General features: G+C 38.3%; 1 protein-coding gene and 1 long non-coding RNA gene across 3 annotated transcripts in view; both read right to left on the bottom strand.

The window, feature by feature from the left end:
- LOC146454156 (uncharacterized) overlaps positions 1-12,824 on the bottom strand; it is a 53,922-nt gene that overhangs the window by 18,123 nt on the left and 22,975 nt on the right. The window lies entirely within an intron of this gene.
- Positions 1-12,824, bottom strand: part of LOC146454157 (uncharacterized) — a 191,454-nt gene that overhangs the window by 163,562 nt on the left and 15,068 nt on the right. The window contains exons 3-6 of one of the 2 annotated variants that reach the window (XM_085095758.1): positions 10,492-10,614; positions 8,457-8,576; positions 7,983-8,117; positions 5,539-6,412 (exon numbers count right to left, since the gene is read on the bottom strand). In XM_085095758.1, coding sequence (XP_084951884.1) covers positions 6,042-6,412; positions 7,983-8,117; positions 8,457-8,576; positions 10,492-10,614 — 749 coding nt within the window. In that variant the 3' untranslated portion in view covers positions 5,539-6,041. The remainder of the gene's footprint in view (positions 1-5,538; positions 6,413-7,982; positions 8,118-8,456; positions 8,577-10,491; positions 10,615-12,824) is intronic. The other variant, XM_085095757.1, reaches the window with a different exon arrangement.

Genomic DNA, 12,824 nt, shown 5'->3' with positions numbered 1-12,824 from the left:
GGCGATTCAGGTAGCTATAGTTCAGTTACGCGTTATCGAACTAAACATATCCGTCTTTAATTAAGGTCTTTCAGTCCCAGACGTTCCAACCTAAAATGAGATTTAAAAGCGAAAAAGCCCTAGAGCAAAAAAGCAGATGACAAGTATGGTGTCTAATTATCGACACTGGTTGTGTGAAAGGTTGTGAAACTATTCTTATCACAAATGCATTTTGGTCAAATTGTTGTTCATTTTCCCGCTCATGATAAATGAATCATCGAGCATACAGGGTATGAGAGTTGATCTTTTACCGAGGGTTTAAAAAAAAAAAAGAAAAAAATGTTTATTATTTGCCCTCGGTAACTCGGTTGCCACGTTATTTTTGTCAACCGAAGTCGCATGGAGTAAAGTGAACATGAAATTTAATTTACTACGGATTTACTCACAGTTCCTTGAATGCGAAAACTATAAACAGTTTTCATCGCTTTCTTTAGCCTCACTTCTTCCAAATCAACAATCAGACGATCAAATCCTCGAATTGTTGTTAATTATATTTAGCAAGAGTCCGCAGCATCAAAAAAGCTGCTGCTCTTATAAAATTGGCGCGAAAACATGACGCGCTCTTCAGGTAATTTATTTCCCACGTACATCGTATTTCGCATAATTATGCCATTCCGCACGCCATTCCACATACCATTCCGCAAACTCTTTCCGTCTTTTACCCTCACCGGTTATACTGACTATACTTCACTCATTCAATCACAACCGGATAACACGACTGAAAACTTTAGATTTAAAGAAATGCTCTTAATTGTCTGCAATCGTTACTCACATCATATTTGGCGACATCACATCTCCGAGGCAAGGTTGAAAATGGCCTCAACTGTTCCGCATATTAGAGATTCAAAGTTTTGTACGAGGCGAATAACTTTCATTGCGTGACAAGTGAAATGTGATACGCAAGCGCGCGAAAAGCACAAGAATAAACTATGTCAATATCTGCGCTTTGTGATGACAGTGCGAAAATAATTTTTGAAATTTAAAAGAAGAAGAAATTGAGGCAAGTCAACGTCTGCAAGGTATATTTGATTGCTGGACTGAAGCAAAAATCATGTATTCACCTCAAACAAAAAACCAATCTATTTAGGAGAGCGAAAATTGTCTTTCTCCGTGTCACCTGACCGTGCGGATCAAGCTGAAAAGATGCCCAAATTAAGATTTGAAATGTGTTATGCTTAATAGATGCAAAAAGGACGTTCGCTCGTACCTAAAGGCACAAACGATCGGGCCCTGTGAAGAAATTCAGGACGAAATAGCAGGGTTTTCAACTGTTTTGTAAAGTAGCGGACATACTTCTGAAAGCACCGGACGTAAATGTTTTTTTGGCGCTGTAAGGCGTCTCGCGAGCGCCGAAAGCGCAAGCACCTAGGGGGGGTTGGAGGCATGCTCCGCCAGGAAATTTTTAAAATAGAATACTCAGAAACGCTATTTCCAGCGTTTCTGAAACCAAGGAAATAGTTTCCTAGGCAATGCTGGCGTTCACTAAAATTCTCTTTAAAAGTAAATTACTGATTGAAAATTGTCAGTTGGTAGGGGGAGGGGGATGGAGAATGGCAACAGCAGAATTTTCATTGGCTTATCATTGCGAATTTATTTGATTTTCAAAAATGTTTGGTAACTTGGCTTGTAGTAAATTAAATAAAATATCCCGCCGCTCAATAAGCAAAGAAAAAATAGTTATGTGGCCGTTTTGAAGAATGTAATTGATTATTCTGTTATCCTCTAGTCAGTATGTTCATGAGATGCCTTAGTAAGAAAAATATATAATACAGTAGTAACAGAAAATCGCCAATATTGATCTCAAAGTACCGGACGTGGAATGGCAAACGACCGGACGAAACGTCCGGCTCCCGGCCTAAAATGAAAACCCTGAAATAGTGTTGTTACTAGAAAGGGCAGGTAAAGTTTTTTTCATTTGAGTGAAACTGAGAGCATGAAAGAATATTTTATTTCCTTTTCTGATTTTCCTCTTCATTGCTTTGCATTACTTGACTTTAGTCCAGGAATCATGATTTGCGATTGAGACTTTCCATTCGTCTTTTTATGCTCTCACCACCGAGAGAGGTACGGCCTTCGTTGGAGGAGTGGAAAAGACCGTGGAATGAACAGCAAAGAATCGTTGTTCATTGCCAATACTGTGGGTTAACTTCAACCAATGCCATATAAAGTCCACTATAATTTGAATATTCACTAGACTCTGGAGCACGCTATAACAATGACAACGTCAGACGTAGCCTCACACGCAGACGTCCTTAAGGGTTCGTCACGCGTTGGACAGGAACGCGTGACAGACCCCTAAGAATGTCTGTGTGGGTTGACCAGTGACGCCCGTACGAGATTGAACACGAAAATCTGAAAATAGCAGTGGTGACCCTTTTCCTGTGACACCAATGCGCCCACCAGAAAATAAGATCTAAAAATTTTAACCTCTTTCAGGTGCTGACGCATCCTCAATTTAAGTTCAATTGCCTTTCATAAATTTGACCATTAAGCTACCTAGAATCTTATTTCTCTGAAAGTAGATTCTATTACTTTCGAGCGAGCATTACAGGTAAATGCGGATTGCCTTGTAGACACGAAACAGGAGTTTCCTCGTGCCAGAAACCTTTCTCTCTCGACTACCTCTGAGAGGGGAGGAACCTGCATGCTATAATTAGTAGCGTGTTTGTTAACGATCATCACCAAATGCATTTGCTCTATGCTTCTGATCAACTTGAGTTTTGACTGCCATATTCCACCCTCACCCCATCTCTCTTCCCGTCTATATCCCACCAAATAATAGCAGAAACGCAACAAACGAAAATAAAAAGAAAAACGACAAAGGTAAAATCTCAGTTGCTGTGGTTTTGTTCAGCATCTTGATCCCTCTTATTTTGGAATTTTATTCCTACATCATCTTTTTTTTCATTTCATGCGCAAATGTTGGGACTTGTCCTACTGGTGTAACGTCTATAATATTTGTCACGCAACCTCAGCCGAGTGAGAACTGGCTTAGACTAGTCCTGACAACGGTTGAGGAAGGAGAGGAAAAACGTTTTAGCTTGCTTCACAAAGAATCTGACGCCTTCACATGTGATCTACTACAAATATCTGGACTGCACACAACTAAGAGCATTTAAATTCTTCAAAGTCAGATTTCACCCTTATCTTAAAATTCGATCAGCCCTTCCGTCATTCCAGTTAAAATTTAATTACCATCAGTGATTCATCTCAAGCAGACATTAAAGCTAGGTTTGGCTGCAATTGTATTTTAACAATTTAACCTGAAAATAATTTTTTTTCTTTCCATTCATGGCGAACGTCCTTATTGCATTGATTAAGCGTAACACATTGCAATTTTGAGCTTGATCCGATTCTCTTGAGCATTGATCCATGGCGAAACACAAACTTCAGTCTCCTAAATTTTATATTCGCTTTTTGTTTGAGGAAAGTATTGAAATATTCGAAAGTTAATTAAGTCTGTAATAATTTTATTGATGAGAATCCGGCACAGACAACACGGGTTGAATCTCGGGGTAGGAAAACTACATGATTACCGTTTCAGTCTATCAAATAAATATACCTTGTAGACTTTGACTTGCCTCAATTTCTTCTTGTTGTAAATTTCAAAAATTATTTTCACACTGTCATCACAAAGCGTAAATATTGACATAGTTTATTCCTGTGCTTTTCGCGCGCTCGCGTATCACATTTCACTTGTCACGCAATGAAAGTTATTCGCCTCGTACAAAACTTTGAATCTCCAATATGCGGAATTTGAGACCATTTTCAACCTTGCCTCGGAGATGTGATGTCGCCAAATATAATGTGAATAACGATTGCAGACAAGTAAGAGCATTTCTTTATATCTATAGTTTTCAGTCGTGTTATCCGGTTGTGATTGAATGAGTGAAGTAGTCAGTATAACAATGTTGCACTATTTCTTTAGTATTTTCGCAAACACACCGATAAAAACTAAGCTTGATTGGCAAGTGTATTTATACAGATGGGCATAGAGAATTTTTTTTTCTACTTTCTGGTGATAAATGTATACAAAGGTAAAACAACGGAAGAATTTCATTCATGTGGCAAGTCGAGAAAAGGCTGATGTTTACATTTACGTCACGGTGCGCGATCAGTTTTCAGTTTTTTCTTGCGGTGAATTTCATTCGCAATATTTTAAGCAAATTCTGTTCTAGGTCACGTAAAAAAGGAGCATTAACACTTTCTAGCTCAAAAACAACGGTTGTTTGGACGTAGCATGATATAAGAGGCAGGGCATTAATTTCACTAATTTCAAGTTATTTCCCCGGGAAGGCTCTTTGATCTCGATTAAACCGTCTCAATATAAACTCGAAAATTTCACCTAAAAAGAATCATTTGATAACTTAATGCTAATATGGGGAGCACTCAAGTTTAAAGCGAGTTATTTACGTGTATAAAAGCATGAGATGAAACCAGAGACCTTAGCTTTTATCTAAAAGCTTCCGTGAACTGTACTGACGCGTGCAAAGTAACAGGAGGAACATGAAGTACTGAAATTGCGAATTGTGTCAAAGTGCATTCCACACATCTCGACCTAGTGCGCTCATTTTTCAAGGGCCAAACTAAATATTTTAACATGATAAATAAGAAAAATTGCCCGTTCAAAAACGTTCTTTTATTAGCAGCATATTTGTATACCCTTGATGATATGGTCATCTGAAATATGGCAAAAATCACTCTAAGGAAGGGCAAACATTGTATTCTTTAGGCGGGCAACTTTAAATGAAAAAATGTTCAGGCCGAGATAAAATATACTTTGGAAGCAAGCACGAGGGATGTAAAAACGATTGTGAAAACATCAGATAGAGAAAACGTTTTCTTGTCTTGAACGAGAGTTTTGAAAATGTACTAATTTGCATAATTTCAATCGGGCCATCGGGCACGTTCAGGCCGATTTCGAACTTCCCAATTTTTGCCAAAATAAAAATTCGCTGGAACTTTCCAATATTATTTTTGAAAATAGGTCACCAAAAGGGTCTTTTGGGGCAAATAAAAAAAATTCGAATTTTCGCTTCTGTCGCCGGATTCTTGAAAGTTACTGACAACGGCTCTTAAACTAAAAAATGTGAAAATTGTCGATACACTGATTACTTAAAATGTGTTCAAATATCAAAGAATGAGAACCTTAGAAATTTCTAAACCCCTACTTTGCCCTACATTTTGGTTATATCCTAATCATATGGCTCGATGGCCGGGAAACATAGCAGTCGACTACTCGGGTAGAGTTGCCTCAACAAAAGTGTGATTTCTATCGATAAAATTATCGTATGCGTTTTTCTGTGTCTTCTACTTCTACACATGATGAACGTTTCTCTCCGATTTAGAACTATTTAGCCACCAACATCTCGAAAATCTGTACAGTCTCACTCCTACGCATACTGAAAAAGCGATTGTTGCTAAGATAGGCCGGAATTTATACCAGAAATAGTACTTTGTTTTCGTTTTTGCCCAATAAGCGAAAAAAAAAAAAAACACTGTCTAGGCCTCGACTGTTAGGACAGAAGAGGACAATTTGATATTTTTTATCAAGATATACTCGAGGAAAGAAATATGGGTGTTAATACTAAAGTTTCTACTGACAACAGTTTTGATTTCTGAAATTCGAAATTAGTATTTGAGTGCTACTTCGCTCTGTGAAAATTCCTGAGTACCTTATTTGAGTAACACAAGGAAGGCAGTCGTGAAGTATTCTTACAAGCTGGTTATTATAAGCCGGCAGCGATCTCTCATCCAACGTTTCTTTAGACTGGTTTTCACTAGCGATGAAGTCGTAGTCAGAGTCGTAAGAGTGCTTACGACCTTAGAACAACCGAAAAAAAAAAAACTAGAGGAAAGCGGAGTCATTAACTGGACGTCGACACATTCGGAGTGTTAAGAATCAGAATGTTCACATTTTCTTTCAATTGTGCTTATGTTTCCGTCTGGTATGATCTAGTGAAAACTAAGGGACGGATCGCTTTATTACCGTTCATAATCTATTAATAGTCACTACCACAGTAGCGCAATCCACGGTATCTATGAGGAACACCATTAAGGTAATAGACATAAAATGAAGTACAGTTCCTAACTCTGATAGTAATGGACCATGAACAAGAGCAATCGCGAGACCGGCGAAAGCAAACCTTTCTATAACTTTTACCATCCGCAACACTGGGATGACTGCCTTGTAACCAGCCAGGATGACGACTGTCACAACGTTTTGTGGGTGGACATGAAGAAGCCATTCTTGTTCCTGATTTCCCTTCAAATCGGTACCAACCAGGAACAAGCCCACTGTCACTTTGGCCGCTAGCACCTTTGTACGTTACCTTTCTGTCAGCATTGCTAAAACTTTGGTAGTTTTGGCACTCTATGGGACAGTAAATAGATGATGTCAAGTGAGCCACAATTGAGTGAGAGAGAAAGAGAGAGAGAGAGAGAGAGAGAGAGAGAGAGAGAGAGAGAGAGAGAGAGAGAGAGAGAGAGAGAATAACTCACTGAATGACTGAGAGAATGACTGACTGAATGACTGAATGAATGACTAAATGACTGAATGACTGACTGACTGACTGACTGACTGACTGACTGACTGACTGACTGACACTGACTGACTGACCGACTGAATGAATGAATGAATGAATGAATGAATGAATGAATGAATGAATGAATGAATGAATAACAACTGATTTCCATGATAAGTATTTATAATGCTTATCGAGCGTGCGTGCGAACGAACAAATGGACGGACAGACGGACGGATGGATGGATGGATGTAAAGAAAAGGAATGCAATTTTCTTATAAGCTTGTGGGACATTATAGCAAGACAATGAAAAAATTAACAACTGATTTCCATGATGAGTATATATAATGTTTTTTTTTTTCTTTTACAGAAAGAGTCAGATTTCTTTAATTGTAAGGGGTGGGGGCACTCCTATAAGGAGTACTCCTCATCACCCATAAGGAAGGCAGTAAGGGGCTGGACACGTGGTGGCTGGAGTGATTGTGGTGGCTGTTGTGTTGGCTATAGTCACGGTCCCTGAGGGGAGGGGTACTTCCCTACAAAAATGACAGCGGTACTATTCGTACCTTGTAACGGGTAAATGAATGAAAATGAATTAAGACCATACCCACAAAAGTACATTCTGGTACCTTTTAGGGATGTTTTTGAAGTTTTCCGAGGAGCACCGCCATCACTTTTATAGGGAAATAACCCTCCTTCCCTCTCCCTCCTTCGGGAGGCATGGCTGCTACCACGTTGACTTAAATTGTGTTTATTCTTTATTAAAATATCAGACTTAATTAACCTGCCAACAAAATCCTGACAAGACCTTTCAATAGCTTCAGGAGTAAAAACCATACCGAACTAAACTGAGCGCTTCTAGGCTGGTTTACAAAATGGCCCTAATGACTGGCCCCAATGGAGTGAGGCCGAGTCAAGGAAAACATTCCAGGTCGAGGGAAACAAAACTCACTGTTTCCATGGAAACAGTCATTGAGCAATTTCTTAGATCTCTCAACTCAGTAATATACAAGGAAGCATTAATTAACACTTGTCATCCTTTCCTGGGCAGGAAATCGAGCTATGGTTAGTTTAGTTCTTCAAATGGTTCTTCTTAAAATTTGGTTTGAGAACTATAACCAACCATTGTCAAGCAGAGATGATGAGAATAATTAATGAACATTAGCTAGGGGATATTTAACAATTATTAATCACCTCTACTTGACTAAAAAAGTATAATAATAATATAATAATAATAATAATAATAATAATAATAATAATAATAATAATAACAATAACAATAACAATAACAATGATAATAATAATGCACGTACTGACTCTTTAGGGGATATGTAGAACCTATTTTCAAGTAACTGGAGACTATTACTAGTTCCGTATAATTTCCACTTTAAATGATGTAAAGGAATTGTAGAGTCTTACCTTCAGGCATGCAGCTTATCTTTCCGTCCCCAACGTATCCAGGATTACAAGAACAGTTGTATGATCCAACAGTATTTGTGCAGTTTGCATTGCTTGGGAGGCAGTCATGAGATCCTTGAGTGCATTCATCGATATCTAAAAAATCAACAGAGTCACTGATCACATTATTGCATGTGTTAATTTACACCAATGGTTTCTTTGATTTCCCGACGGCGATCCGAGGAAAGAAAATAAAGACTTGTTTCCTAGATTAAGTGAAATTTAAATTTCAATAGTACGATGCCCCTGTTACACTATCAGGTAGAAAATAGCGACATAGACAGAAACTCTATCTACAGGAATGTATATCGTTCTCTTGTCTGCGATTCATGCGTTGTAATTAGGGAGTTTTGTGTAAGCCCCTAGATGAGTTAATTGAGCTCTTGAAGCAAACATGTATATTTTAATATCTTAAATTAAAAACACAAAAACTACCTTCACAAGTATTTCTAGAATGTCGATATCCAACCGGACAGATGCATTCGTAGGATCCTTCAGTGTTAGTGCATGTGACATTCAACGGACAGGAAGAGCTCGCCGAGCATTCATCTATATCTGGAGGAGAAAGATTATTGACCACATAGAGCAATTTAATTATCATTCACTTCTGGAAGATATGGCTCCGATGAAGGACTCTAAAGTCCATCAAAATGGTTAATTAGAGTTTTAAGGGTACTCATTTAGACCTAGCCACTGTCTCATGACAATTAAGTAACTACAGTGTCACCTATTTTTCAGTGTCACTGCGAATAGTTAAAAAACTTATTTGTCTTAATGGAATCGTTAGAATAATGGTTGGGATTTCTTAACAGTAACCCTACAAGTTCACAGAAATTACTGTTAATTATGTTTGGCTGTGGATGATTAGCATGCAAGTGGATTGCAACTTGAAAAAATAGTTTGTTCTTCCTTAGAGAAAAACCTTAAGGTTACCCGGTACCTTCAGAGGTGTCTTCAGAGGTGTCTCCTGTCCAAGCGATGTAGCGCGTCCGGTTTAAACTGTAGATACCTGAACCCTTATATCAAATTAAAGCTTATAGAGCTGGCTATCTAACTAAACCAATAATTTTGAAATAAAATGAATTGCCGAATTTTTAGCGCAGTTTTCTGGAAAAAAAATTTTTTCACCTGGAGGAGCCACTTCAAAGACCTAAAACTCAAAAGGAATTTGTTCGTTTGCCTTCAAATTTGGACAGTAGCTAGTTTAACATATAAACAACAAAAACATTTCTGCGAATTTTTTCTTTCGAAATATTTTTTCTCCGAGAGCGATTTTTGTACGATTACTCCACATTTTTTCATCCTATTTCGAAAATGCTCTATAACTTTTCACTGCGATTGAGTATGCCAAAACGCAGACACGCTTTTTTAGCGCTTTCGGTCCGGAAACTGAGGAGCAAATAAAATTAGCAAAAAACAAAATTCACTTTGACTTGTAGCTTTAAAAAGGTGATTCGGACGCTCGCAATTAGAGGTCGTGAAAAATTCGACAATTTATTTTATTTCACAATTCTTGGTATGGTTTGATATTCAGGTCTATAAGCTTTAATTTGATATAGGGGTTTAAGTATCTACAGTTTAAACTGGACGCGCTACATCGCTCAAAGGCGAGACACCTCTGAAGGTCCCGGGTAACCTTAATATTTTCGTTCCGGTGTTTTAAGAGCGATTACACGTTACAAATAAGGTTCTTTGTCGAATATTTGAACAGTTTTGACCAAAATACAGTACAATATACGTGACAGTGCCCCCTTAAATCCAAACATCTTAGTGGGTGTTTACGTGTGAAAACTCGCACCAGTGAGAGTTTGATACCGGTATGATATAGTGATTTCATACCGTGTTTACCTGAAAGCTAGGACACTTCATGTCGACCGACGTGATTGTCACGCCATTATACTTGGATTGGATACCGAGGACTGCGCATGCACTACCTATTCCAGACTCCCTGGAGAGTGATTTCATGCTAGAGCAAACAGCCGCACCGCGTTTACGTTACATCGGAATACGTTTGCATACTGGAATGAAAATCTCGCTCCGCCACAGTTACCTGGGTGAACTCGCACCGGTATGACTCGCTCCGGTGTGAGATTTTGTGCTAATATCATGTAAACGGATACAGATCCACAAGAATGAACTGGAGTGAACTTGAACGGGAATGAAAGTTGCACCGGTATCATGCAAAAAGCCCTTAGTTCAATTAACCGTTTACCTTAAAAATCGCCCTCGCCTCGAGCTCCCTTTGCGTACGCTAAATACAGGCATTGTACTGTTTTGTATAGCCACGTGTTGAGGTGCCAGAGCGCCTGGTAACAGACGCGTGCGCGAGGTTACGGTAATAAACGTCGGTATCAGTGTTCTTGTTTTTAAAACTACGAAGTGCGCTTCTCAAGCGTGCAAAAGCGTGTTTAGTAGGGAAATTACTTTCATACGGTAATGTAAGCTGTAGATAACGAAAATTTATCTATACCTTGACACGAATATGCATCTCCGGTAAATCCAGGTTTGCAACTGCATTTGTATGATCCTTTGGTGTTTTCACAAATGGCATTCGTGTGGCAAGGGCCCAATATCCTGTTGCATTCATCAACATCTGAAGAGAAAAGATGTCGATACACTAGGCTAAAATATCAACAATATATTCTTGATAGGTTCCGTAGTTTTCCTTTTATTATTAACATTTTTATTATTATTTTGCTCTTTTTTGTTTCTTTGGTTTCTTCAATACAATACAATACAATACAAACTTTAATGATACTCCCTGAAGAAAGCTTTTTAGTGACAAAAGGTCTAACAAGCATGATGTAGCTTGATTAAGTCACACTGTAAAAATCCGAGAATTTTCATCGTGTACTTATCATCTATTTCATAGCATTGGGTGGTTGGCTGTTTCACTGAGTATTAGTAACAATAAACTTAAGTGCCAACTTAGTGACGTGATTTTCCCGCCAAAACTGACAACTCATTCTAGTCATAATAGAAATTTTAAGTTCTTTTCTCGAATAGACTTAGCTGTACTTTAAATCAGCGCGTAGCAAATTTGTCTTCAGCTTTGCAACAAAGTGGTTTAAAAGTGTCCCTTGATCCTTTCTGTCGCAATCGAAGATATGACGGAGTATATACCAGACTTTCTAAACACATTGAGTGCTTAATGGGTTCTGTTTAAGAAACTTTACAATTCCAAAATACGAAGAAATACCAGTGGTCATAATGAGGTGACCAAAACATGGGTTCCGACTGAAAATATTCCTGAACGTGCCTACTCTAGGTTTTGAAAACTTTTAAATAAATGGCTATTGTTGGTGAAAACCTATTTGTGGAAAAGATCATGGAAGACATACAGTGCCGAGGCTAACGCGTAAATTATCCATTGTTTTATAGCGCTTTTGATTGGCTCAAAGCCCCAATACCCTCTTTTGCTTTCATTTTGTTCGGCTTTGTGCTTTGGAGTTGCTTTGGCATAAATTATATTTCCTTTCCCTGCTGTTTTCATAACAGACTCTGGCTAAATTATTGTAGGTAGTCATGCAAAATCACGGTGAAAGATTATTTTAGCTGATTGTATTGCCGAAAAGGTACAAATTAGTACAGAATTCTTGTTTCTGCAACTCAGTGGAAATTGTGTACTTTTTTTCTGCAAGGTCTGGCCAAGAAGGAATGGCATGTAAAATTAGTCGTCGCTCCCAAGTCGCTTCAGAGTCGAACTTTAATAAATTAGTAAGGTTTGGCATATGAGCGAAGTGGCGTCTTGGACTGGCCTAAACTTTCGTTAATATTGAGAGATATACGCACTTTTTTGCAATATGAGTGTTTTTGAAACTTAAAGTCAAGATGTCAACCTTTCAATCACCATAGATGGTCATCATAGTAGCGGAGCTCCACGCGCCGGAGGCGCGGAGCGGAGCCCCATAGCTAAGAGAATTTGGTAACCCGTGAAAGCGAAAAATTTTGGTTTTGGTTATGACGTCACTTGTCCACCCGTACGCCGTCCGTCCGACCGTACGCAACCCACAATGCTAATGCGCCCGTGTTTGTTTGGCGGGAAGTTGCATGGCGAGGTGCGTTTACAACAGAAATGATAAAGAATCGATAAAGAACACAAAATACAAAGTCAATTTATATGTTTTCGTTGGATATGTTGACAAACGTAGAAAGAAGAGAAAGAGAGAGTAAAAGAAATCAGAAAAAGCGGGGACGATTAAACAAAGCTCAACGTGAAAGGGAGCGATAGATAGCAAGTTAGAGCAGGCTGGCCGGCAAAGTAAGTTTAAAGAAACCTCACATTTGTCTATATCACCCGTTTGCGATCAGTTATGGCAACTTTCAGATCTCTAAAATAGCTTTACAAAGACACTTTAATCGCTTTCGATATCACTAATATTCGAGGAGGAGTTAATTTTTGAAAAATATATTTCGTGGCCGTGTTTTTCATTTGCACCGCACGGCTCTCATGTGATTGTAAGCACACGCAATTTTCAAAGTTCTTAAATAATTCTACCAAACACCAAAGAGTATTTTTCTGTATTCTCCTTTTGTTAACGTTTATTTAGAGACTAGAATTATTAATAATTAGGAGCAGAATGGACACAGTTTTGAATTTCCAAACATTTTCCCCCGGGAGCTGTTTGCTCTCGCAAAAAATACCATGTTTACGTAATTACGACGGCCGTTTAAACAGATCATTTGTAAATTAAAATAATTTCTTCCAGGCAAAAATCGATAATTTATTATGCTACGTGTTTCAAGCTTTACACAGATACTTTAATCGTTTATTAAATTCTCGATACCTTTGATATTCGTATA

Source organism: Pavona decussata, unplaced genomic scaffold (genome assembly GCF_977016875.1).
Source record: "Pavona decussata unplaced genomic scaffold, jaPavDecu1.1 SCAFFOLD_313, whole genome shotgun sequence".
NCBI lineage: Eukaryota > Metazoa > Cnidaria > Anthozoa > Scleractinia > Agariciidae > Pavona > Pavona decussata.
The sequence above is the reverse complement of the archived record's forward strand: the minus strand, read 5'-3'. Positions and strand labels throughout refer to the sequence as shown.